Source organism: Cydia splendana, chromosome 5 (genome assembly GCF_910591565.1).
Source record: "Cydia splendana chromosome 5, ilCydSple1.2, whole genome shotgun sequence".
NCBI lineage: Eukaryota > Metazoa > Arthropoda > Insecta > Lepidoptera > Tortricidae > Cydia > Cydia splendana.
Window position 1 is genome coordinate 22,671,129 of NC_085964.1, and position 26,735 is coordinate 22,697,863.

Consider the following 26,735-nt stretch of genomic DNA (forward strand, 5'->3'; position numbering starts at 1 on the left):
AGGATTATTCCATTGTGGGCATTGGACCAGTTCGGATATATCTGTCATTGGTCTTGGAAAGGTTAAAGAAACGCTGCTTAAATAGGCCTGTATTGCACAGTTTTTTTTTTATATCTGGGAGACCGAGCTTTGATCGCGAAACATATAAAAACTCAAAAATGAGCGTTTCCCCAGAGATAAGACCTAGCTTGATCGATTTCATCAAAATCGTTAGAGCCGTTTCGGAGATTGCCGAAATATATTTATAAATAAATAAACAAGAATTGTTCGTTTAATAATGTCTAAATAGATAGATTATTAACATACAATATTACTTTCTTTAGGAGCACGAGTCTGTATTACAATTGAAGAATATTTAAATACTAAAGAGGAACCTAACGTCTGTTGGTTGAACCGTTCATCATTCAATTCATTTGAGAGTTGGACCAAAAAAAAAGAACTGGGCTCCTTGGTTGTGGCCACTTATTGCATTGGTTTAAAGAATCTAGAAATTATCAAAGAAATTTGCCCGAACATAGAAGCCCTCGAGGTAATTATTTGTTTGTTTGTTTCCCACAAAGTTTTAAGTCATAATGTATTGTTTATCATATTATTTATTAGTCATAAAACCGTTAACATTTCAGGATTTTCGTTAGGTTATCCTGTAGGCGTATCCAGATTAGTCAATTTTTCGCCAATCTGATTAAATTGCCCTATCGAATCAGGAGGTGCGGACGCGAATGCCAATTTGGCTCGTCGAATTCAACCGCCGATAATGACCGATATTACCGATAAGATAGGTGCGGTCGCAAGAATACCAATTTGTGAGGCCAGTATTTTCGTACTGGGGCATTTTTTTCAATTTAGAGGGCTCCAATATCACCATGAATCTAAAATTGGAGATTGACGCAAATTTCATTTCTGATCAAATCGACCGATCCGTTTTAATAATAGTTTTATTTACTTAATGAGTAACTATCGCGGTAACCGAAGACAATATTTTGATTTATACTGTTTACGTAGCTTCAGGACGTGCAATGTCGAGCACCAAAGCAACTGCGCCCACACAATCTACGTGATAACTTCAAGGGCCTGCAACAGCTCACGTTAAAATCGTGTTCGGTAAGTTATATACAAAACAACACTTAGATGCCTAATTTTTCAGTAGATGGCGGTGTATTATTGGCTACTTCGCGCTATATACATTTTTTCTACCGGCCCTCATGTGCACAGGAATAATGCACAAATACTTTTTCCAGATAACAGACAGCTGTGTGAACCAATTCGTAGCCGATAAAGCCTTGGAAGGACTAAAATTCTACTGTTGTGACGCTGTGACCGGTGCTTGCTTCAAAAATATGAACTTGTCAAATTTAAAGTCCCTTGAGATTGATATGTGTAGCGGTTTTGAGTCCCAACACATGCTTCCAGCCTTTGACCGTCTTAGCGAGCTGACGAAGTTAAACCTGTATAATATTTCTAGTGAATTTCTTGAAGAAATTCAGGTTGGGTTGGATAAGATGCCGAAATTGGAGAAGTTAGATCTGAATAATGATCAGACAATAAGAGGGGAGGAGTGTGGTGAGCAACTGAGTCGGCTGACGCGGTTGAAGCACCTCAGGCTGGCGTACCAGATGTCTGACGAGGACATAGAGGCGATCACGCGGTGCTGCACGGAGCTGGTGATTTTGGATTTATCAGACTGTCGATGTGAGTATAATGACATGATATTGTACCTAAGAAGATGTTCCTAATACTCGTAACTAGTCTCTTCCTTATTTCCACATACGGAATGACATTACCAACCAATTTTACAACCCATTTGAATGCATACCTACTGGACCTAACCAACAGAATTAAAATACTGATTTACTGTAATGAAACTAATGAAAGTTAATATATTTTTCAAATAATAATTGATTTCCAAAAATCTCGACAATGGTATCACAAAAACAATTGTTTTTAGTCACTTATGACTTTTTATTTGTCTACACTAGCTTATGGGACATGCGCTCGCATCGACGGCCGGACGCAACTGAGGCGCGCGCAGGCGGCGCGCACGTATTTACGCAACGGTTGGAGCGAGATGGAAGACAGAGCGTGCTACTCTCGAAAGCGACATTCTCCGCGGTAGTCCTGAATTGCTGTATTTTCTACTACCCACTTCATGCAACCGGCGATTGTGAGCGGGATAGAAGATATGCCATCGCACTCTAGAGAGGCGCGATTTACGTCAAAGGGTAGTATCGCTTATGGCGGGAACTCGCCGATAGGTGGAATCACGTGACGATGTATTTTAGCTCGTTGACATCCAATGCATGCTCAAGTCCAAAGTGCGACGTCTCTGTTCATTGCTGGCCAAAAGAACTTAGATGCCATAAGTCTCCTCGTTGCGCGTACACCTGAGTGGCTTATACCGTGTTGCGCTTTGTAGGCCGCATAACGATAAGCGATACTACCCTTTGACGTAAATCGCGCCTCTCTAGAGTGCGATGGCATATCTTCTATCCCGCTCACAATCGCCGGTTGCATGAAGTGGGTAGTAGAAAATACAGCAATTCAGGACTACCGCGGAGAATGTCGCTTTCGAGAGTAGCACGCCCTGTCTTCCATCTCGCTCCAACCGTTGCGTAAATACGTGCGCGCCGCCTGCGCGCGCCTCAGTTGCGTCCGGCCGTCGATGCGAGCGCATGTCCCATAAGCTAGTGTAGACAAATAAAAAGTCATAAGTGACTAAAAACAATTGTTTTTGTGATACCATTGTCGAGATTTTTGGAAATCAATTATTATTTGAAAAATATATTAACTTTCATTAGTTTCATTACAGTAAATCGGTATTTTAATTCTGTTGGTTAGGTCCAGTAGGTATGCATTCAAATGGGTTGTAAAATTGGTTGGTAATGTCATTCCGTATGTGGAAATAAGGAAGAGACTAGTTACGAGTATTAGGAACATCTTCTTAGGTACAATATCATGTCATTATACTCACATCGACAGTCTGATAAATCCAAAATCACCAGCTCCGTGCAGCACCGCGTGATCGCCTCTATGTCCTCGTCAGACATCTGGTACGCCAGCCTGAGGTGCTTCAACCGCGTCAGCCGACTCAGTTGCTCACCACACTCCTCCCCTCTTATTGTCTGATCATTATTCAGATCTAACTTCTCCAATTTCGGCATCTTATCCAACCCAACCTGAATTTCTTCAAGAAATTCACTAGAAATATTATACAGGTTTAACTTCGTCAGCTCGCTAAGACGGTCAAAGGCTGGAAGCATGTGTTGGGACTCAAAACCGCTACACATATCAATCTCAAGGGACTTTAAATTTGACAAGTTCATATTTTTGAAGCAAGCACCGGTCACAGCGTCACAACAGTAGAATTTTAGTCCTTCCAAGGCTTTATCGGCTACGAATTGGTTCACACAGCTGTCTGTTATCTGGAAAAAGTATTTGTGCATTATTCCTGTGCACATGAGGGCCGGTAGAAAAAATGTATATAGCGCGAAGTAGCCAATAATACACCGCCATCTACTGAAAAATTAGGCATCTAAGTGTTGTTTTGTATATAACTTACCGAACACGATTTTAACGTGAGCTGTTGCAGGCCCTTGAAGTTATCACGTAGATTGTGTGGGCGCAGTTGCTTTGGTGCTCGACATTGCACGTCCTGAAGCTACGTAAACAGTATAAATCAAAATATTGTCTTCGGTTACCGCGATAGTTACTCATTAAGTAAATAAAACTATTATTAAAACGGATCGGTCGATTTGATCAGAAATGAAATTTGCGTCAATCTCCAATTTTAGATTCATGGTGATATTGGAGCCCTCTAAATTGAAAAAAATGCCCCAGTACGAAAATACTGGCCTCACAAATTTTGTATGTGTCAAAACAACCTAATATCGTTGATTGAGAAAGAAGTACAAATGTTTAGATATAATATTTTTCTAAAATTGTTTGTTTTAAGCAACCTTAATTGTATGTGTCAATACAACTTAATATCGTTGATTGAGAAAAAAGTACAAATGCTTGAGATAATATTTTTCTAAATTTTTTTTTTTTTTTAAGGAAAGTTAATTGTATGTGTCAATACAACCTAATATCGTTGATTGAGAAAAAAGTACAAATGCTTGAGACCATTTTCTTCTAAAATTGTTTTTTTTAAGCAAAGTTCATTGTATCTGTCAAAACATACAATTAACTTTGCTTAATAGTCTAACCTCCTACCTTGAGAGAAGCGGACGCGTACGGCCGTTATCCGGCTTTTAAGATGACTAAGTGTAAATCATCAAGTTATCATTAACGAACTATTATGCGTTCGTTCGAAATAAGCAAGACATAATGGACGATGAGAGTATAGTGCTAATATGCAGTCGCGGGTTCAGTGTAAGTAAGTAAGTTCAGACATACGCGCTGCCAAAACTCTTCTTTATGAGGTTGTCCCCAACGTTCAACGACTAACCGTTAGAAGAAACGAAGGAAAAGCCCAGCGAGATCTTGAAGACATTGTAAAATTTTAAAATCGGTGGAATCCAGATGATGTCCAATGGTAGAAGAGCCGGCCGCAAAATTTCTAACCGACTTGATACCACGATGAAATGCACAATGGTTTCTGGTCACAATGGTGGCGGAACTTGCCGAAAGTACGAAAAAGAAGGCCACTTCCGGTGCGAAAAAAGGGGGCTGATTTAACCCATCTGATACCGAAATAATAGTTATGGCAGCAGTTAGAAATTGACATGTAGACACAGAAAAGCGCAGCCTGCCACTGCCAGTATTTTTTTTGCCGGAAGTGCTTGGCAGACGCTCTCAAAGGTGACCATCGGGACCCCTAAATTAACGGGTTATTCCCACTAGTTACCACCAAGTTCTTACCAGTGGTAACTACTGGGATTTTTTTTCCCACCTTTTACCACTGGTAACTACTGGGAAAAAAAAACCCACTAGTTACCACCAACTCGGCTTGGTGGTAACTACTGGGAATTTTTATTCCCACCTTTTACCACTGGTAACTACTGGAAAAAAAAAACCCACTAGTTACCACCAACTCGGCTTGGTGGTAACTACTGGGAATTTTTATTCCCAGTAGTTACCACTGGTAAAAGGTGGGAATTTTTTTTCCCAGTAGGTACCACCAAAATATTGTTAGAATTTAATACTAACAAAAATAGTATAGTATAAATGTAGCGTGCTGTAATGAATAATTATGCGTTAGTTAGTGATTCAGTAAACTGCTTTAAACGTGATCAAAAATATTAAAACAGTTTTACCGGTATAAGTGTAAAAACTAAAATAGAAGAATCTCATTCTGGTTAAGTAGAAGTTAACTTATTATCCGGATTAAATTTATCTTATTAACTGTAAATTGAATTACATATTTATACAAACGAACAAATAAATCAGTCAAAAACCGTCAGAACTGATTTCGTTTTATTATTTACAGCTCCTTCATTTCGTTCTATTATAACACGACGCAGAGCTGGAATATGTACGTATTTATAATTTGTAATCAGGCTAAATAATACCAGGGCATGGTTGTTATTAAACCCGCTTAGGGCGCGCTTCGGATGGGCTGACTGCTCGGACTAACCAGCATAGGCTAGCATTCCAATTACGCTTGAGTAGTACATCGCTCGGTCATGTTACGCTGGTTGGCTCGACTCACTCGCTCCACCAAGTTCTTACCATCAGTGGTAACTACTCGGAATTTTTGTTAAGCCGAGTTGGTGGTAACTAGTGGGAATTTTTTTTCCCAGTAGTTACCAGTGGTAAAAGGTGGGATAAAAATTCCCAGTAGTTACCACTGGTAAGAACTTGGTGGTAACTAGTGGGAATGACCCAAATTAACCCACCATCAGATGGTATCAGATGGGTTAGTGTAGGGTAACCGATGGTGCCCTTGCTTACATAATCTCGTCTGCCAAGGTGTTTCGGCAGGAAAAGCCTTGGCAGACTTATATATTCCTGACATGAGGGTTCATACTAGGGAATGCAATCTCGCACCAAGATTGGCGATTCGAGATCTCGCACGAAACTTCTGAATCGAGATAGGGTGTTTCGAGATCTCGACCGTCACACTTTCGAGATCGAGATTTGACAAAGTAATAAAAAATGTGTTATTTTGAGCAAAATTCTCTAAGAATTCCGTATACATTCATGTATATTCTGTATACTACCTATTTAGAGTTCATGTTTTATTTTGAAGATAAAAACTACAAATTAATCCACATTTAATAAAAAAAACATCATCATCATCATCATCAGCCTACTCTCGTCCACTGCTGGACATAGGCCTCTCCTATTACACGCCATTGAGCACGATTTGCGGCAACTCTGATCCAGCTCTTGCCAGCCGCCTTGCGAAGGTCATCGCTCCATCTAGTCTGAGGGCGTCCTACGCTACGTTTGCCGATGCGCGGTCTCCACTCCAGAACTCGCCTACCCCAACGGTTATCGGTTCTACGGCTAATATGACCGGCCCACTGCCACTTCAGCTTGCTAATCCGGTGGGCTATGTCGACGACTTTAGTTCTCTGACGGATGAATTCATTTCGAATACGATCCCTCAGAGAGACTCCGAGCATAGCCCTTTCCATAGCTCGCTGAGCGACTTTGAATTTATGGACCAGTCCTACCGTGAGTGTCCACGTTTCGGCTCCGTATGTCATCACGGGTAGGACGCACTGATTGAAGACTTTTGTCTTCAGACTTTGTGGGATTGATGACGTGAAGACTCGACGCAGCTTCCCATATGCTGCCCAGCCCAGCTGTATCCTTCTATTCGACTCTTTCTCGAAGTTGTTCCTTCCTAACTGCAGTATTTGCCCGAGGTAGACGTATTCCTGAACAACCTCGAGAACAGCCCCTTGTACTGCAATAGGTCCCGGAGCAACACGTTCGTTGAACATAACTTTCGTTTTGTCCAAATTCATCCGGAGACCTATGCGTTGAGAAGAATCAGCTAGACCGGTCAGCATATGCTCTAAATCCTGCAACGTCTCAGCCATGATGACGATATCGTCCGCAAATCGCAAGTGTGAGATGTATTCGCCATTAATGTTAATACCATGTTCCTTCCAGTCGAGCGTTTTAAACATATCCTCCAATGCATTTGTGAACAATTTGGGGGAAATCACATCCCCTTGTCTCACACCACGATGCATGGGGATAGCCTTAGTGTGCTGGTTTTGGACTTGGACGGCCATGGTAGCTACGTTGTACAGACATCTCAACACTTGGATATATCGCCAGTCGACTTGGCATCGCTGCAGGGAATCCAGAACAGCCCAAACTTCAATGGAGTCAAAGGCTTTCTCATAGTCCACAAATGCTAAGCACAGGGGCCGATTATACTCTTCAGTCTTCTCTATAATCTGCCGCACTGTGAAGATGTGGTCTATGGTGCCGTATCCTCCTCGAAATCCGGCCTGCTCCGGTGGCTGAAATTCGTCGAGTCTTCTTGCTAGGCGGTTCGTGATGACCCTCGAAAACAGCTTGTAGATGTGGCTTGAAAAAAAACAAATATGTCTCTAATTTGCGTAATTATGAAAAAGTGGTAATAATTATTTTTAATTTTACAAAATTGTAAGCAGAGGCAGTAACATGGTTTAGTTGATATTTTTGACAAGCACTCAATGTAGGGTAAGCGAGCAAAAATCATAAATAATTGTGACTGAGTACGTTAAGTTCGTCCGATTTTTCCGCACAGAGCGCGCCACAGTGCTTTTATCGTCACATCGTCATTTAAAGCCGGCCGCACACAATAGCACTGCCTGAACAACATGAACCTAAGGTTAAAAAGATTACTCAAAACAAAGTAATTCACACGGATGAATCTTTCAATCTCGTTCGAGATCTCGAAAATATTAATCGAGATCTCGACCGAGATTGCTAAAATCGAGATTTCCTGTCAACGAGATTGAATCTCGAAAATTCGTGCGGGATCTCGGGAGATCTCGAAATTGCGAGATCGAGATTGCATTCTCTAGTTCATACCTACCGACTGGAATTGGTTTCATGGTGGTATCAGATGGGTTAATTTAGGGGTCCCGATGGTCACCTTTAAGAGCGTCTGCCAAGCACTTCCGGCAAAAAAATACTGACAGACTTCTCTTTTCTGTGTCTACATGTAAATTTCTAACTGCTGCCATAACTATTATTTCGGTATCAGATGGGTTAAATCAGTCCCCTTTTTTCGCACCGGAAGTGGCCTTCTTTTTCGTACTTTCGGCAAGTTCCGCCGTGGCAGACTATCGAATTCGGACTTAGCATCGCTTTTATGAGAAACCATTGTGCATTTCATCGTGGTATCAAGTCGGTTAGAAATTTTGCGGCCGGCTCTTCTACTACAAGGGTCATTTATAAATAAACCGAACTTAGTAAGTAGGTACTAGGTTTATAACAGAAAGGTCGCGTTATTTATTTAATAAAAGTACGTAAATACGATTGATTGTTTAAAGCGTATCCAGATTAGTCAATTTTTCGCCAATCTGATTCAATTGCCCGATCGAATCAGTGCGGTCGCAAATACCAATTTGGCTCGCCGCTAATGACCGATAAAATGAGGTGCGGACGCAAGAATACCAATTTGTGAGACCAGTGGCCTATTTTATAAAGCTACAAGTTACAATTTACAAGCGGAAGTCTCGTTCTAATAGATAGGGTTAGAAAGAGACTTCCGCTTTGTTAATTGTAACTTGTAGCTTTATAAAATAGGCCACAGGGGCCGATTGCATAACAAACTACAACTAATATTACAAGCCTCCTTACAGAACTCCTTTTCTAATTTCACTTATTAAATAAGGAGTTCCGCTTGTAATATTAGTTGTAGTTTGTTATGCAATCGGCCCCTGTATTTTATTTTGACTTACACAAATTGACATGACAATTTGTAATTTGCAGTTTTTCTGGGTCCATAATAGCTCTAATAGACGGGCGTACCGGACCTTGGTACGATCCTATCCTAGGCCTGTTCGATCATGTGGATTTGAGGAAGGTGGTTCGCCCTACATCCGTTGAGGATGGAGCTAAAGCCCCCTCCAGACTATGCGCGTGAATCGCGGGCGAAGCCGCGAACGCGAGTGTGGAGTTGATTTCGCTGTCTACGAAAATCGACTAAACACTTGCGTTCGCGGCTTCGCCCGTGATTCACGCGCATAGTCTGGAGGGGGCTTATGAGAAAGAGATATGCGGATTGGACCAAGAAGAGAAAACACAAAGATGCCCGCAATTTGAGAACTCCGATTTTCACAGTTATAGCTCTGACACAGTCCTGGCCACAGTTGTTGTAAAAAAACTGAAAAATATGGAATATTTGAACAATTTGTTTTTCTTTCAAACTTGAATATCAATCAAGTCTTTGATATAATATCAATTGAGTTGCTTGACGAAGTTGTGAAACAAACCATATCTTAATTAAAATGACCTTTGAGATTGATTAAAGTAAGTACAATCTTGATTTTACACCAAGTACAGCCTGGCAAAAAAGAGTAGAAATTAAAAAGTGTCGTCCCGTTCTCTTAAGCCCCACATTCACACTCCTACCGTGTAGGCCGCCTCGTAGTCCGACTCGTTGGGTAGGATTGTGTATGGGGGTTGCGGACTACGGGCCGTCCTACCGTTTAGCCGTTTGTAGGACGGCTCGTAGTCCGCAACCCCCATACACAATCCTACCCTACGAGGCGGACTACAAGGTAGGAGTGTGAATGGGGGGCTTTATATATATTGATTTGAAAGGGACGACACTACAGTGTTGCCACTTTTTAATTTCTACTCTTTTTTGCTAGGCTGTACTTCAGAACGATTTTCCAAACCGGTTTCATTGTATGTACATCACTAATATTTTAAGCTGGTCACACTTATTGTAAAAAAAATTGATTTGACGTTTGAGTTTAGTAGTAAACATTAATGAAAACAATGTCATGAAAGTTTTCTAAAATTTCTAACAGATACCTACCTACGAAATCAAACTTAAAAAGTGATTTACTTTTAACTATTTTAAGCAGTATTAAGGAAATAAAAACTCGAATAAAAATAGTATAACTGGATTTATATATAATACCAACGAAATGTATGAAACCGATTTTCTCTAAAAGTATTTAACAATGTAATTGTAATTGCAAATGTTAGAAGCAGAAGTAAACAATGACCGGACGATACTGGATTACCTGAATGAGGACTGCTGGCGTGCCGTGCTGCAGTACGTGCCCGCGCAGGACCTCATACGGACAGAGCGCGCCAGCCGCCGGTGGCAGGCGCTGGTGCTAACATACTTACAAGGTGAAGAGGAGTTGATTGTCTAGTTTCTTAAATTTAAACCCTCTAATTTCGAAATGAACTTTGAGAACTGCTAACTAATTGACCGTAGTTATGCAGAAAACGACCAACTCATTTTTTTTATCAATGCAGAAAGCGACCAAAGCTACCGAGTTAGGGTGTAAGTCACTTTGACAAATATTAAAAGTTGGTCGCTTTCTACAGAACTACGGTCAATTGTGAATCCTTCGTTTAAGTTTTAAATGATTGTTTAATGTTCACTTCAATTAAGAAAATGTATACCTAGTTAGGTATCTCTGTGTATTAAATTACTTTTTCTCAAGCTTTAGTGTTTATACTAATAGACATTGATTATCAGTGCATTGCAATAGTACAGATGTAGTACATAATTATTTTCCATCATATTTTCACGGAAAAGTACGAATTTGCCTTGCTATTTCAGTCTGTCTTGGTACAGAAAGTACTGTGATTGACTGAAGTAGTAAGGACAAATACGAACGTTTCCGAGAAAATACGATGGAAAACAATTATGCACTACATCTGTATATCAATGTGGATGTTATCTTTTCCAGGAATCAATATTACCATTGATGAAAGGGGAAAAAAACGTCATAACACCTGCAAGTTGGAACTTTCAGAAGACACAGTAAAGTCATTTGAGAGTTGGACACAAAAACTGGGTCCATCGGTTGTAAACACTTACTGCAACAGTCTTGAGAGTTTAGCTATAATCAAAGAGAATTGCCCTAACATAGAAGCCCTTCAGGTAATACATTATAACAGAAGAAAGTATCATCTTTTGAGTTAAAAAGTTAGAATTTATGGGAGTTTTCAGAAAAATGTGTAAGTACCATTTACTAACAAAAAAACTAAACTGCCTTTGAGTTATTTGGAGAGAATCACAAGGACTATTGATAAAAAAAGGGTGTCTCCAGTTATTCATAAGCCGGGTCCACACAGAGAGAGCATATGCATATGAGCTCTGTGTGGTCCCAACTATTTATATATTTAACATGTCAATTTAGTAGGTCTATACAAAATGTATATGAAAATGCATCACAAAACTGTAATTTTTTTTGGACACATTTTGATTTGTAATTTTGTAAATCAATAGTCATTGTGATTCTGATTAAAAACACCCAAAAGTTGATGTTTTCCGAAAAAAAAAAGTAATTAGTATAATTTTGTCTGGACATGTTCCACATATATTTTTTTATTTGGAATGCCAGACTATAATACTTTTAGGATTGGTTTTGCCAAACCATCATTAATATCATTATCCATTCATTACAATATACTTGTATGAAAGTGGATAGTTCTCTGGCCTTATTTATTTATAATATCTTAATTGGGCCTAGAGGGTTCTGGTGTAATTTTCTTTATGTATAAATTAAGTTAAAATCCTAGATGTTGCGGATATTTTATATTTTTGTTCTGTTATCCAGATATAAAAGATTTTTTTATTTTATTAATTTTACATTGATCAGTTTTTTGCGCCCATCCCATATAGTTGCAGTTTGCAGAATCTGTTGCACCTGAACAACTGCTCCCAAACAATCTACGTGAAAACTTCAAGTTCCTGCAACAGGTGTCTTTCTATGAGTGTTCTGTAAGTACATACTAATCTTAACTGTGCTCCGACAAATTATTATTTAGAAATCATATCTTCCTTGTAGGTATTCTTTTATATAAATGTGGAACAAATAACCTTTTTTTGTTTTGTTTGAGTTTATTTAGAAAACAAACAGCCAAAACAAATAAGTCTAACAAAAATTAACTAAAAATAGTCCTGACATTTCTACATTACTAAATAAACTTTTACAATTAATATTTATACCTAATACACATAATGACATATATACTGTACAACCAACCAATATAGACGGGTTATTCCCACTAGTTACCACCAAATTCTTACCAGTGGTAACTACTGGGAATTTTTTTCCCACCTTTTACCACTGGTAACTACTGGGAAAAAAAATTCCCACTAGTTACCACCAACTCGGCTTGGTGGTAACTACTGGGAATTTTTATTCTCAGTAGTTACCACTGGTAAAAGGTGGGAATTTTTATTCCCAGTAGTTACCACCAAAATATTGTTAGAATATCAATACTAATAAAAACAGTATAAATAGTATAGTATAAAGGTAGCGTGCTGTAATAAATAATTAGGTGTCAGTTAGTGATTCAGTAAACTGCTTTAAAAGTAATCAAAAATAATAAAACAGTTTTACTGGTATAAGTGTGAAAACTAAAATAGAAGAGTCTCACTCTAGTTAAGTCGAAATTAACTTATCATCCGGACTAAATTTATCTTTTTAACTGTAAATTGAATTACATATTTATACAAACGAACAAACAAATCAGTCAAAAACCGACAGAACTGATTTCGTTTTATTATTTACCGCTACTTCATTTCGTTCTATTATAACACGACGCAAATCTGGAATATTTAGGTATTTATAAATTGTTCTCAGGCTAAATAACTAAAGGGCATGGTTGTTATTAAAACCGCTTAGGGCGCGCTTCGGATGGGCTGATTGCTCGGACTAACCCACGCTAGCAGGATGGTAATAACACTCTACCAGAGGGGCATCAGGTACTATTCGTACACTTCTTTTTTTGTATTTAATTTTTATTCTTTTGGAAAATCTGTTTATTGGAAGAACGTAACGTAAGTAATTAAAATCACATAAAATAACCTTAAATTGAGTACGACGAAGGCGCAAGAGGGCGTTTGGCATAATATTCACATCCCGTATGAAGTTAAACTGTCCCTCGCCCTCGTTTAATAATTATAAATGCAACGCGCCCGTGCCCACAGTTGTTTCCGACAAACTTAAAAGTGGACTGATTAGATTGTCGTATTCATTCTTTTAGGTCAGGTAAAAAGGGATGAAAGTAAATAACTAAATATATTTCACGTGTTTATTTTTAGCTTATCGTAAATTTGTTCCAGTATGACTATGTCAACCAATACCATTCTTATCGGCCATAAGGGCTGGCAGTTATGCCGAACAAAGAATATTTCGCAAGGGTCAGACACGGGCGACACGGCGGCGGTTAAGAACAAAAGGGTGCGCGGTGCACGCCACATTCGGTTCGGCCTTTTTGCACTCGTGTTATTTAATAAGAGCAAAACAAAGGATATTTAGGAACTAAATAGGCGTCACAAACCCGGTTTCACCGAAATCGAAAAAACCGGAAAAACCGGGTTTACAGCCAATTGCAAAAACCGGGTTTTAACTTTAATAAAACCGGCTTTTTCGAGTTTTTCGATTTTACAGTTTTATATACATAGTTTAATTATTTTGATGAGCAACAAGCACTTCAGAGTTTAATATTTAGAACAATACAATTCATTACGAGTATACGCACTAAATAACCCTTATTTCCCTAGTTTAACGTTGTAGTAGTAACGCTTGATCTCTGGTTAACATTGTTTATTGGAGTAATTATAACATAAGTAAATCTCGTGATATTTACCACGTACAGTTTTCTTCTTCTTTGTCGTATCATCATGACCATACATCGGATTCTAGGGGGCAAATTGTATGACGGATAGGGATCCCGTCATACAATTTGCCCCCTTTTTTTTTTTTTTTTTTTGACGGAGTGGGAATGCGTTTACGCACGGTGTGTGGGGCTCGCCACTCCTTTCCCCTCTCCTGACAAGAGAGGGGGAGAATTTGGCCCTACCCACTAAACCCACTCCGGCGTTTCACCCTCTCTGCCGTTCGTGAGGGCGCACTGGGATCGATGACATTCCACCACCGCGCCCTCCGGCAGCCCCGGCTTATCGCCAGGGCCCCCTCACATTGGGGGAGGATCAGAAACGCTTGATACAATTTGCCCCCTAGAATCCGATGTATGATCATGACTGAGGGATCAATCAAATTAGATTTTATCCACGAATTAATTCCCAGCAAGCTGGAAATCGTCTTAATACCTTCATTTGGTTCTAAATTAGTGTAATACGAGTTTGCTCCATTCCAGTTGTGGAAAATTTTTTGCTCTTTTTCAGTTTTTTGCTTATAGTTCAAAAACGGTACGACTGACGGAAAATTTGCTCTGATCATGATAAAAATTGACATCTGAGGATCCGAAAGATACATTTATATGAATTCGTAGTCAAAGATTGTAAAATATGGCCGCCACTTTGAATTTGTTTTTTTTTGGTATAACGTGTTAAAATCCGGATTTATTTTTCACCAGCATCTAATCCACCAAAACCTTGCTGGTAGTGACATTGTAATTGATGGTGGGTTCCTTCTACACCGAGTGGTTTTGTCAATCCAAGGTAAAATGTATCTCCCAAGGCCACCAAAATTTATCCACACGTCCTGGGATGGAGCAATCTCGGATTATACGCATTTAGAACCAAATGACGGTATTAAAATGATTTCCGGCTTGCTGGGAATTAATTCCTCAAAAAAGCTTTTTCTGGACCTAATTTGATTGGCCTATATATCAACACCGTTGTAATGTACTTAGGCATTCCGTTTTAGAATTACTGACTTAGTTAAAATCTTTATTGGGGAAATTTGATGGTTTTGGTTAAGATGAAGTAGAAGAAGATTTACAAATTATGTTATGTAAAATCGAAATCACCGAAAAAACCGGAAACCCGGTTTTGCCGTTTCACAAAAACCGAAAAACCGGGTTTCTAAAATACGCACGGTTTTGTGACCCCTAGAACTAAATGATTGTTTAGCAATTACAAGGCATAGGTACCGATATTATTCATACTTATATTGCGATAAACCAGGGTTGTAACCTATCAAATATGCATAAGGTATTACTATAACTCTTATTTCATAAATTTTGATGGTCCTACATTGTTTCTTACTTTACCTTGATAAATATTAAGAAAACTTAAAAACATCTACCTATACCAAATTTAATTGCAAGATCACATTCACATTTCCAACTCTACCAGGTTTTATAGACGTTCGTATTCGCACGCAATTATTGGTACATAATTATTATTTACCTCATTTTCAGATTTTTGCTCTTAGCCTTACGCCCTCTTGCGCCTTCGTCGTACTCAATTTAAGGTTATTTTATGTGATTTTAATTACTTACGTTACGTTCTTCCAATAAACATATTTTCCAAAAGAATAAAAATTAAATACAAAAAAATAAGTGTACGAATAGTACCTGATGCCCCTCTGGTAGAGTGTTATTACCATCCTGCTAGCGTGGGTGTTTAAGCAATCGAGCCAACCAGCGTAACATGGCCGAGCGATGTACTACCTGAGCGTAATTGGAATGCGAGCCTATGCTGGTTAGTCCGAGCAATCAGCCCATCCGAAGCGCGCCCTAAGCGGTTTTAATAACAACCATGCCCTTATAGTTATTTAGCCTGAGTACAAATTATGAATACCTACATATTCCAGGTTTGCGTCGTGTTATAATAGAACGAAATGAAGTAGCGGTAAATAATAAAACGAAATCAGTTCTGTCGGTTTTTGACTGATTTGTTTGTTCGTTTGTATAAATATGTAATTCAATTTACAGTCTATAATATAAATTTAGTCCGGATAATAAGTTAATTTCTACTTAACTAGAATGACACTCTTCTATTTTAGTTTTTACACTTATACCGGTAAAACGGTTTTAATATTTTTGATCACTTTTAAAGCAGTTTACTGAATAACTAACTGAAACATAATTATTTATTACAGCACGCTACATTTATACTGTTTTTATTAGTATTGAATTCTAACAATATTTTGGTGGTAACTAGTGGGAATAACCAATATAGACCATCATTCGACGCAAGAGATATAATGCAAACATCTCTCCCCTTTTCAGATATCAGACCCATGTGTCAGCGAATTTTTGGCACATAGACCTTTACAAGAATTGGAATTCTATTATTGCTATGCACTGACTGGTCTTTGTTTCAAAACCATAAACTTGTCAAATTTAAAGTCACTAGTAATTTACTCTTGTCATGTCATGAAGCCAAAATACATAGTTCCAGTCATTGACCGCCTCGGCGAGCTTATGAAGCTTAGGCTGGTTTGTGTTCCTAAAGAATTACTTGAAAAAATGGAGTTGGTGTTAGATAAGATGCCCAAATTGGAATGGTTGGAGTTGTGTGACGGCTTACGGATGAGATGTAATTCCTCAAAGCCCCTGAGTCGACTGACCCGATTGAAGCACCTCAAGTTATCGTGTCAACTGGGCAACCGTGACGTGGAAGCCGTAACGAGGTGTTGCCAGGAGTTAACGACTTTGGATTTGACAGACTGTCAAGGTCAGTGTATTTAGTGTGGTGGTCCAGAAATCGAGACTGCGATGTTTTAACTTCTTTATAACCCTTTACCGCATAATTACGAAGCCATATATGGCGGATATGATAGTTCAAATTTAAACAATAGTAGATTGTACAACAAGGGCATAAAGTGACCCATTTTTACCCGAGGCAATTTTTTCGCTTCGCTCAGACCAAAATAGTAGACGAGGGTAAAAATGGACATTTATGCCCTTGTTGTACACTCTGCTTTTCACTTCGATTGCGAGGAAAATATACAAAAAATCAAATATTTTAGGTTATTTTAACGTATTTATTCAAGACTAAAGAAAATTATTGTTCTTGGGCCGGTCGGAGGCGCGGGGCACGCCGATCGGGAGAGCGCCGGTCGGGGGCGCGCCGGCAGGGCTGGCAGTTTGTATGGCAGAATTTGGACTTTATTGCTAAGCCAATAAGGGTCGTAATAGATGAATTTACTTATGCTCTAGAGCATAAAATGCGATTTTATGTCGTCTACGCACGACATAAAGGTGCACTTTTTGAGCATGAGAAGTGAAAATATTTTTTATTACATGCAGTAAGGGGTAAAATTTTGACTGACCATAAACTACGCACTTCGCAACCTATTTTTTAACCGCCAAAGTCGATTTTGCTGTACAATTCTGAGAAAAGTTTGTTTACCAATGTTTGGCGTGGCAGGGTTGACTTCGTGCAGTGTGGAGCTTATATGCCAGCACCTGGGCGCGCGCCTCACGTGGCTGTCCCTGGGCACGTTCTACGAGGCCGAGGATGACGATGTGGTGGCTCTTATCCGCGGCTGCCCCCAGCTCACGGTACGAGTACACTTGCCAAACTTTTAGTTCTAACCTACTAAAGCTCTATTTAGACGATTCAAGAATTTGCATGCGATTTTCGTTACGAGTACATTGCGTTGCGGTATTTGGCCGATGGACTGAATTCACATTACTTTATAGTTAGCAATATATTGAATATTCCATGTTTTGAACAGTCTAAATGGGGTTCAAGGTCCATGTCCATAAAAGAAGAAGTCAAAAATTTGTCAGTAAAATTTAAACCGGTAGTAACAGTTGTTTTTGCTTTGTTTGAATTTGAATTAAACAAATGCAACTCTATTCAGATATTTCCGCTTAAAAATGCGCTGATTTTTAGGGTTCCGTACCCAAAGGGTAAAAAACGGGACCCTATTAGACCAATAGTGGGACCGGATTTTTGCACTAAAAGTTTTGATAATTCTAAAGATGAAAAAGTGTGACATATTTTTAAGCATAATTGTAAAATATGACGAAAAGTTAGAACGAGCGTTAGATATAAATTAGGTATTTATATATTTTTAGTAATGATTTTTTAATATTGAATTAAAGTGCAATGTTTAAGTTCCATCGTTTATAATATGTATGACGCTTTATAATGTAAAATTATTAGAAATTTTTTTAACGTGCTTCTTAGTCAAACTACAAATTAGCTTATTATTTTGTCGATATTGAATTAAAGTTTAATAAATCCACAACAACATATCTAAATTCTTAAGTTAATAGGCAAGCTAAAAATTTAGAAGAATAAGATATATGCTTTAGAATTAATATGCGTTTTTTGTCCTATAATATCTAATATTGAATTAGAGTCTGTAAAAATAAGTCTATTACTATAAAATAATATACGCAGCCATATTATGGAAAATAAGAAATTTCGGTGTGTAGCTTGCATTGTAATAGTAAAATATATTTAAAAAGGCGCGAAATTCATACATACGCCGCGCTGGTCCGTCAGTGTCGCCGGCGAGGCGCCCGAGACCCTATCATAGCCTACCTATACCTCGCCCCTCGCCTCGCCCCACCTGCCGCTCACAGCACTGTCTGTCTTTTCTTATCATTCATTTGTTTGTTTACTGTGGACATAAATAAATTAGATGCGGACATTACGTGAAATTAAAGGGGTCCCTTTGTTTCCCATAAAGTTTTAAGTCATAATGTATTGTTTGTCATATAAGAACCTTCGGGCTCTCGAATTAAGGTTTATTTTTGAATGGCCTTAGTAGCAGTTTGATAGCGTTGACTCGGCTCGGAGAGTTGGCGAATTGGCGATTCATTCGCCGAGTTAGCGGATCGGATACCAAGTTATCAGTTAGTTTAGTGGCCGAGTTGATTAGGAAGAATATTTGAATTTCGAAATTGTAATAAAAATGTACATGATATTCACAACTATTTTTTACCATAGTTTGTCAAAGGACTGTCTCATTTCAAACATAGAGAGAATCATCATACTATCTTTGACTTACACTAGTACTAGCACCCAAAAGAAAAGGATGAATATAGTTTTTTGTTTTTATTTACTGACAAATTGGTTTGACCGACTATACCTATTTCTGGTTCCTATTGTCATGTCCTGTCCTATTCAACGTCAATATCATATTATGTATATTATAAACCAACTGCTCAATATTACACGTATACATATTGAATATACAATAAGGTAAGTGACCTCACCTTATTGTATATTCCGTGTCGGCCGTATATGCCTATATACGGCCCACCTTAAATTAAAATGTTTTTTTTTTTAATAAACAGGATATTAAGTATGAAAAACTCACTCAAATAGGTATCTTATTTATTGAAGTTTCTTCATTATACCAAAATAGTTATAAAAATATTACGATACTCTTGGAAAATATACCTTTTATAAAAGTCCTATTGTGGGCCTTATTGAACACTAGCAGGGTATTACTTAATCCCGCAAAAAATAATAATTTTGACAGTAGACAATAACAGATTTTATTGTTTTTAACTTAAGAGTTATACATATACAAATAACAATATTTGGTACTTCACAACAAGAGGATATTTATAATAAGTTAAAAATAATTCTTTTGGGCCTTATTAACTAAAGATATAAAAATTGTCTAGTTTATGCGAAAATAGTAGGTAACTAAAGTCACTAAACATAAAGCTTTATTATTATTATGTTTTAACATCTGGGGGCACGGCAGTGCCCCCGCCAAGACGAGCAAAGCGCAAGGGCACTATCTACCTTTTCTCGAAGCGCTTCGTCGTTTTTTGGAACCCTCATAACTTGGGGTTGGATTATACTAGATAAACAAAGTTCTCGGACTTATTAAGCATATCAATTGCATAGCTCTTATACTTACTTTAGATTTTATTCATATCTAAAAACTTCGATTTCGTCACTGACTCACTCACTTGATGATTATCAATACCTTTAGGGTACTTCCTGAAGTCCTCTAAGAAGCTGAAATTTGATATGTAAGATAGTTTTAGTACACAAACAACAAATAAATTCAAAAACTTGAATTTTTTAATCCTTAAGGGGATGATGAGGGGGTTTAATCTTGTATGGGGAATCAATAATCGCTGAACCGATTTAGTTGAAATTTGGTATGTAGATAGGTATTGTTATGGGGAAGGATATAGAATAGATTTCAATCTCAAAGTTTACCCTTACGGGCTGAAGGCAGATTTCAACCCCAAAGTTTACCCTTACGGGGTGAAGGGTTTATATGGGGAATCAGTAAGAAGTACATTGTGTAACAGATGCCCCCAGATACTTATTTCAGGATTTTTAATAGTAAATCACCCCCAACCCTTTAAATTAGGGGATGGAAGATTGTCATAAGCAACTTACAAAAAGAAGTGAAATCCCACCAAAAACATTTTGATGTAAAATGTTGCCCAGACGAAACCATAAGGCTCGCACTGTCAAAAAGTTATCAGATCTCTTGCCAAGCTTCTAACTCTACAAGCCCTAACTTCACTAGCTCTACACCTTAGTCAAAGTATGTAGCTCGGCCGTTTCGTTTCTACAAGAACTATTGTATGTATAATAAAAAAACCGCCCAAGTGCAAGTCGGACTCGCGTTCCAAGGGTTCCGTACATTACACAATTTTTAACAATATGTTTTTTTAGTGAAAAGTGAGTAAAATGTCTTTTAAAAACCCGTAGGGATCGGATCAAAAACTAAGTACTTAAGTCCGACTCACGCCACAGATTATACAATAGTTCTTACGAACTGATACTTATCTCTCAAACAAAACGCAAGTACCTACCGTTTTGATACCTACACAAAAATACAATGGAGTGACCTTCAACGCGCCGCTCCCCGCACCGCGCGCACCGGCACAACGCTAGGGTTGCTGACGCTTAGAAATGATAAATAAATACCCACTTAAACAGAGGAGTGAAATAAAAGGAAAGCTAAATCTTAAATTATACCTAATATTCCGATTATGCTTTAGGGTTTGCGAAATAGTCATTTTAAAAGGTCATATGTCCCTGCAGTAACCGCAGTGTTTACGCCGTTTTATAAACCGCGCAATAATCCCAGCAAGAATTAGTTTTAAAACTTCGTGTAATTTAAAACCAGATAGAGATTAATGTTACATAGTAAAGAAAAATAATAGAAACCCCATGAATAAAGGTAATTAATTATAAGTTAACCAGAGCAAAAATGAGTAGGCACTTTCCGGTGTAAACTTACTGTCGTTAAAATAAACATTTACCAAAATAAATTAAAAATTTACTACCTATTTCAAATAGATAGATATCTAAATCTATACATTTGTCACACATATTAAACATTACATGTTTAATTAAAGAAATTCAATACCTACTACCCGCGCGATTCGAACTTTAAGATATCGCGCCGTTAGACTTCACTAGATATGAAATAGTAAAGATATGTGACGTTCCACGGCAAAAGGTACCTTATGGCGGCTGGCGCTTACGCTTATTATTATCGCCACTCCAATATTCAGTCGGGGCAATGGTACCTTTTGCCGTGGAACGTCACATATCTTTACTATTTCTTATCTAGTGCATCTCTAATTCATTTCCCGAATCCCGCCGTCCGTGTAACTATCGTAAAAATTGACAGTGCGGCGCGCGGTGACGTGCGTACGTGAGCGCGTGTGGCAACCAACTGGCTTGCTTTTCTACCGTGAACGGGAGCAGATTCGTAGGTATTAATCCGAGCTCGCGCAGAGAGTTCCATAGGCCTGCTCACGCTTAGCTCCACATTTCTAATAGGTTTTCCTGTCATCTATAGGTAAAGAGCTAATATGTGTATTTTTTTCATAATAAAAAGACCCAGTAGTTTCGTAGATAAGGGTAATGTTAATTTTTTGCCTGTTTTCTTAAATAACTTCTAAACTATTTATTTTAAAATTATGAAAAAAATATATTTGAGATTCTAATTCTAAAATGAGCCCCTTCATTTGATATATAACAAAGATATAGTTTTTTTTCTTCTATTTATCATTCATCTCAAAAGTGACCCCTTTATTTAAATTTATATTACATATTTACTTTACATGTATGTCTTTAGGTTATAGACAAGTTTCAACTTATTAGTCCAGTAGTTTCGGAGCAAATAGGCTGTGACAGACGGACAGCCAGACACACGAGTGATCCTATAAGGGTTCAGTTTTATTCCTTTTGAGGTACGGAACCCTAAAAATAATGATTATAATAAGTTTTTCACCTTATGCCCATGTGGCGGTAGCAAAACAGCCAAGCCACATATTTTGACTAAGGTGTAGAGTTAGTGAAGGGGCTTGTAGAGTTTGAAGCTTGGCTCGACAAGAGATCTGATAACTTTTTAACAGTGCGAGTCTTAGGCTTATGGTTTCGTCTTAGCAACATTTTACATGAAAATGTTTTTGGTGGGATAATTTTTTACAGTATTAATATTTCTTCGTAACAGTTAGTATTATCTTTTACTGTACATCTGGGCCCTATTTCACCAACGTGACAGGTGCGACATTTGTCGACATCACTGTTACTGACGTCACAGGCCTTTATAGGCTACGGTAACCGCTTACCATCAGACGAGCGGTGTGGTTGTTTGCCACCAACCAGTGTTGGGCGTAATTAATTACTCGTGTAATTTAATTACATGTAATTAATTACTCGTGTAATTTAATTACATGTAATTAAAATGTTTGTAATTTAATTACATAAAATTTAATTACATGTAATTAATTTTTCTGTGTAATTTGCAATTGTGATTACATTAATTAGTAATTAAATTACTCAATTACTTTTCATTTACCTTTTTAATAATATGCAAATATGAACAAATTTACTTGTAGTAATTATAAAGAAAAACTTTTATGAATTCCATTATACGCTGGATAACGTTATAACATATTTTTTATCCCTGGAATCATACCTTTACAGGGTACTATGTGACAAACCACGTTGAATATGGCGGTCGGCGCTTACGTCGCGTAGCACCGCATTAGTTTGCACGATGCACATCCCTGGTGCGCCGGGTGCGGGCCAGCCCCAACCCTATCCTGTGTGTGATAGCGGACAGACTTGACTGCCCGTATATGAGACACTGCTGCGAAATGCATGTTTCCAGCAGTGTATATATATTGTAATAGTTAATTAGGTACTAACATTAGGAACGTAAATCTACTAACAAATCTCTATGAGTCCATAGTTGCTCGAAATAAATATTTTTCATTTCATTTTCATTTCATTAGTTAATAGGGCGCCGGTAATAATGACGTAAGCGCCGACCTAAGGTGCCTTTCGGGTTGGACTGTAGCAAAGGGGGGGCTGGGACTTGGACAATTGTCACAAGAAATACGACAGTTGTCACGAAATTCCGACACAGAACTCATTTACTGTCATGAATTACCGAAAGTTCTTTGAAATCTTGTGTCAATTGTCATCATTATCATCATAAACAAGAAAGATACCTGTTTTTTGCCGATATAATAAAGTTTTTTTTTAATAATACAATGATAGTGACAAACAGGAATAAGGCCCGTCCGATGGTAAGCTATAACCGTAGCCCATGGATGCCTGTGACGTCAGCAACAATGTCACGTTGGTGAAATAGGGCCCTGGTGCTACATTACGACACCGGTGCTATAATAAACACATTAAAACACTCCCTTTGGCCGTGTTTTAAAATTCGTCATTCGTTGCTAAATTTCAATTTTTCGCACTTCTATCGTAAATAACTACCTATGTATTAATAAAAAAAGTTACCTATATAAGTAAGTAGTTACTGCCTTTAAAAAGTATAAGTGTCTAAATGTTATTAGACTTTTTGATTCTTTAAAACGTCTTTAGGTCAATAAAGCAAGTGAAAAATTATTAGAGTTAGACCAAGAAAAGTCTGCAGCGATTTGGACAGCCCACGCAGTGAAGGTGTTATTTATAAGTCATAATTTCATAGAAGTTTCTTCAAATCGGCCTTATTAATGAAAGATTAAAAATATTCAAAATTATCTAAAAATATTTTAATCTATTATTTCATCTCATACGTTCAATAAGGCCCGGGACTGGACCTTTTTACCTGCACTGACAGTGGATCTTCTTAGCAACAAGTACAAATTCAGAATAATAGGGAGCAACTGCTATTTTTGAATGCTGGGCCTTGTTACCCGCCGGGCCTCATATGCCTGCACCTCACCTACCTTATTTATTTGTTTTACAAGGGGAAAATTTGTTGATTAATCATGCTAATATTGATACCCAAACAAGCGAAACATTCTAAAATTGAACCACAAGCGTAGCGAGTGGTTCGTAAAGTTGAACCTCGAGCGTAGTGAAGGTTTCAAGGGACGAGGGTTAAATAAAATTTTCACTACATCAGCTCGTAAAGGCCCTCTTGATTGTTCGAAACGGATAAGAAGAGTGGCATTTAATTTGATGCAAATTTTGAGTTGTTTCCGTAGGTATACTCGTAAAGCTCAGTTGGTTGGTAAAATTGACTTTAAAATGATAAATATTGAATAACGTTAGTTTGAAATTGATTTAAATGATAAAGTAAATATTATCGGAGATATATATATCGGATATCGCTCTTAAACAAAAAATATATGTCGCTAGTCATTTATAACCTAAAAGCGCCAAATTACGCAAAATTATATTGAAATGACACCTGTCTATTGAATTTGAAGAATACTTTAACAAGGGTGGTTATCTGTATGACAATGCACCTAAAATAATTTTCAAATGTATCTATTATTTCTATACTTAACACGATAACGAATTCTACGTAAACCAAACCGCGGGCAATCCCTAGTACATATAGAAATAAATAAGTGTAGGTAAGTTTCCATTAGTGTACCTACTATTAACAATATAACTATTTACCATTGATAATAATTGTATAAACGTTTTGCGTATTTTTTACGGGCACCGCGCTAATCGCTAGCCCGCCACCGTCGATCGCTGCCTCCTGCCACGGCGCACAGCGCGGCGCGCGAAAACGCCGCGCGTTTGAAATGTAACTCAATATAAGCGCGGAATGCATACTTACGTATCAGTATTTAGTGTCGCCGTGATTTTATATTTCTAATATTTTGTGTGGGAACTAAGATCTTTATTATGACCGTGTAATATTAACTCTACAAACTTTAATTCAATATTGGCTATACTGCTTAACCAGAAATCAATATCTAGACAAGCACATTGTCTACATTTCTAATTTTTTACAAGTATACTAAGTTGATAGATAATATCGTAATTTTACAATATCAGCTACTTTAATTCTTTATTGACAAAGTAATTCGTGTTTTTACGTTCACCAGAAAGCAGCTGTTCCAGATTTCTAAAAACCGAATATTGTGAATAAATTAAAGTGTTATTGAACATGTTACAGTTTTTTGTAACTTTAATTTTATATTTACATAGTTATTTAGCAAAATTGAAATATTTAAATATGGCCGAACGCTCCACCTATAATTTTCTAATATTTTACATAAATGTTATTTAACATGCATGCAATAACATATCAAAAAAGAAAAAACTTTAATGTTATCAAAACCCATTTTTGTTCCACCGCTGGTCTATATTACTAAGACTTCGCTGTCCGTCCGACCGTCCGTCCGTCCGTCTGTCACCAGGCTGTATCTCACGAACCGTGATAGCTAGACAGTTGAAATTTTCACAGATGATGTATTTCTGTTGCCGCTATAACAACAAATACTAAAAACAGAATAAAATAAAGATTTAAGTAGGGCTCCCATACAACAAACGTGAATTTTGACCGAAGTTAAGCAACGTCGGGTGGGGTCAGTACTTGGATGGGTGACCGTTTTTTTTTTGCCGCGTTTTGCATTATGGTACGGAACCCTTCGTGCGCGAGTCCGACTCGCACTTGCCCGGTTTTTAATTTGTGGCTTTCCATTATAGCATAGTAATAGCACCCTATGCTTCAAGTGCTTTAAGGATGTTTCCATATGAAATTCTGATAGAAACTTCCTTATTGCATATGAACCATAAGGACCTTTGTCTAATGAAAAGCCACATTTATTATGAAACTGTGTCACTTGACAGTTGTTATTTATCGGCGGCGCGGGCTCCCTGACGCCGGCGCTGCCGGCGCGCGCGGCGGCGGCGCGCGGCGAGCTGCGCGTGCGCGGCGGCCGGCGGCTCACGCTCGACCTCGCCTACACCAACCTCGCCGACCCCGGCTACCTGGTGGGTACTAGTGTTGTCTGACCCGGCGGCGGTGTCTCCGGCTCAACCTCGCTTGCATTAATCTCAGTTGGCGCTGATTGTCACAAACACACGTAATATTATGAAACGTCGCGCATGCTATTAATAGCAGCAGCCGTTCGAACTAATTTTCTCCCATAAGATTTGACTGGTATAGAAGCAACAACGCCTCTGTCCATAGGACAGAGGTATTTTAGCTCCGATGCCCCTCAATTTGTGACATAATTTCCACATCCTCTAAACATGGACAGAGGCGTTTTTGCTTCCCCGTCATTTATCATAGAAAAGTCCACAAAATGTGACGTCCCCAATCAACTACATTGTTGCACATTTAATATTTTTTTTCTTAACAGGATGAAGTCAAAGGTCAATACGAAGAAATGAAGACGGAGTATGAAGACTTGACTGTAGTGCTTGAGTATTCGGATGACTACGGAGAATGAGAGATGATGAGTAGATATGGGGTGTGCGAGGAGGATGATGATAGTGCGGACAGATAAGTGATATGGTAAACAGAAATAGATAGGGTAAAATGATTTCATTTTGGAATATGGAACCCTCAAAGTATGTATAGTGTGATAGCATTTGGATAGTAAATACATTAAATACTGATGTACTTAGTGCATAATTATTTTCCATCGTTTTTTTCGCGGAAACGTACGAGCCGAACTCTTCATATTGCCCATGAGACCCTCGTTTTTGCTGTTAAGAAAAAAAAATA

At 38.1% G+C, this 26,735-nt stretch overlaps 1 protein-coding gene and 1 long non-coding RNA gene across 2 annotated transcripts; both read left to right on the forward strand.

Moving 5' to 3' along the window:
• Positions 1-366: 366 nt before the first annotated feature.
• Positions 367-1,703, forward strand: LOC134791157 (uncharacterized). Its single transcript, XR_010144274.1, has 3 exons — positions 367-529; positions 1,003-1,101; positions 1,239-1,703. It is a non-coding gene; the product is annotated as an uncharacterized LOC134791157 (long non-coding RNA).
• Positions 1,704-10,087: 8,384 nt separating this feature from the next.
• On the forward strand, positions 10,088-26,457 carry LOC134790400 (uncharacterized). Its single transcript, XM_063761168.1, has 7 exons — positions 10,088-10,260; positions 10,830-11,023; positions 11,768-11,866; positions 16,075-16,522; positions 17,219-17,352; positions 25,853-25,996; positions 26,368-26,457. The coding sequence occupies exons 1-7, from the start codon at positions 10,104-10,106 to the stop codon at positions 26,455-26,457; spliced, it is 1,266 nt and encodes a 421-aa protein (XP_063617238.1). The 5' UTR covers positions 10,088-10,103.
• Positions 26,458-26,735: the final 278 nt, after the last annotated feature.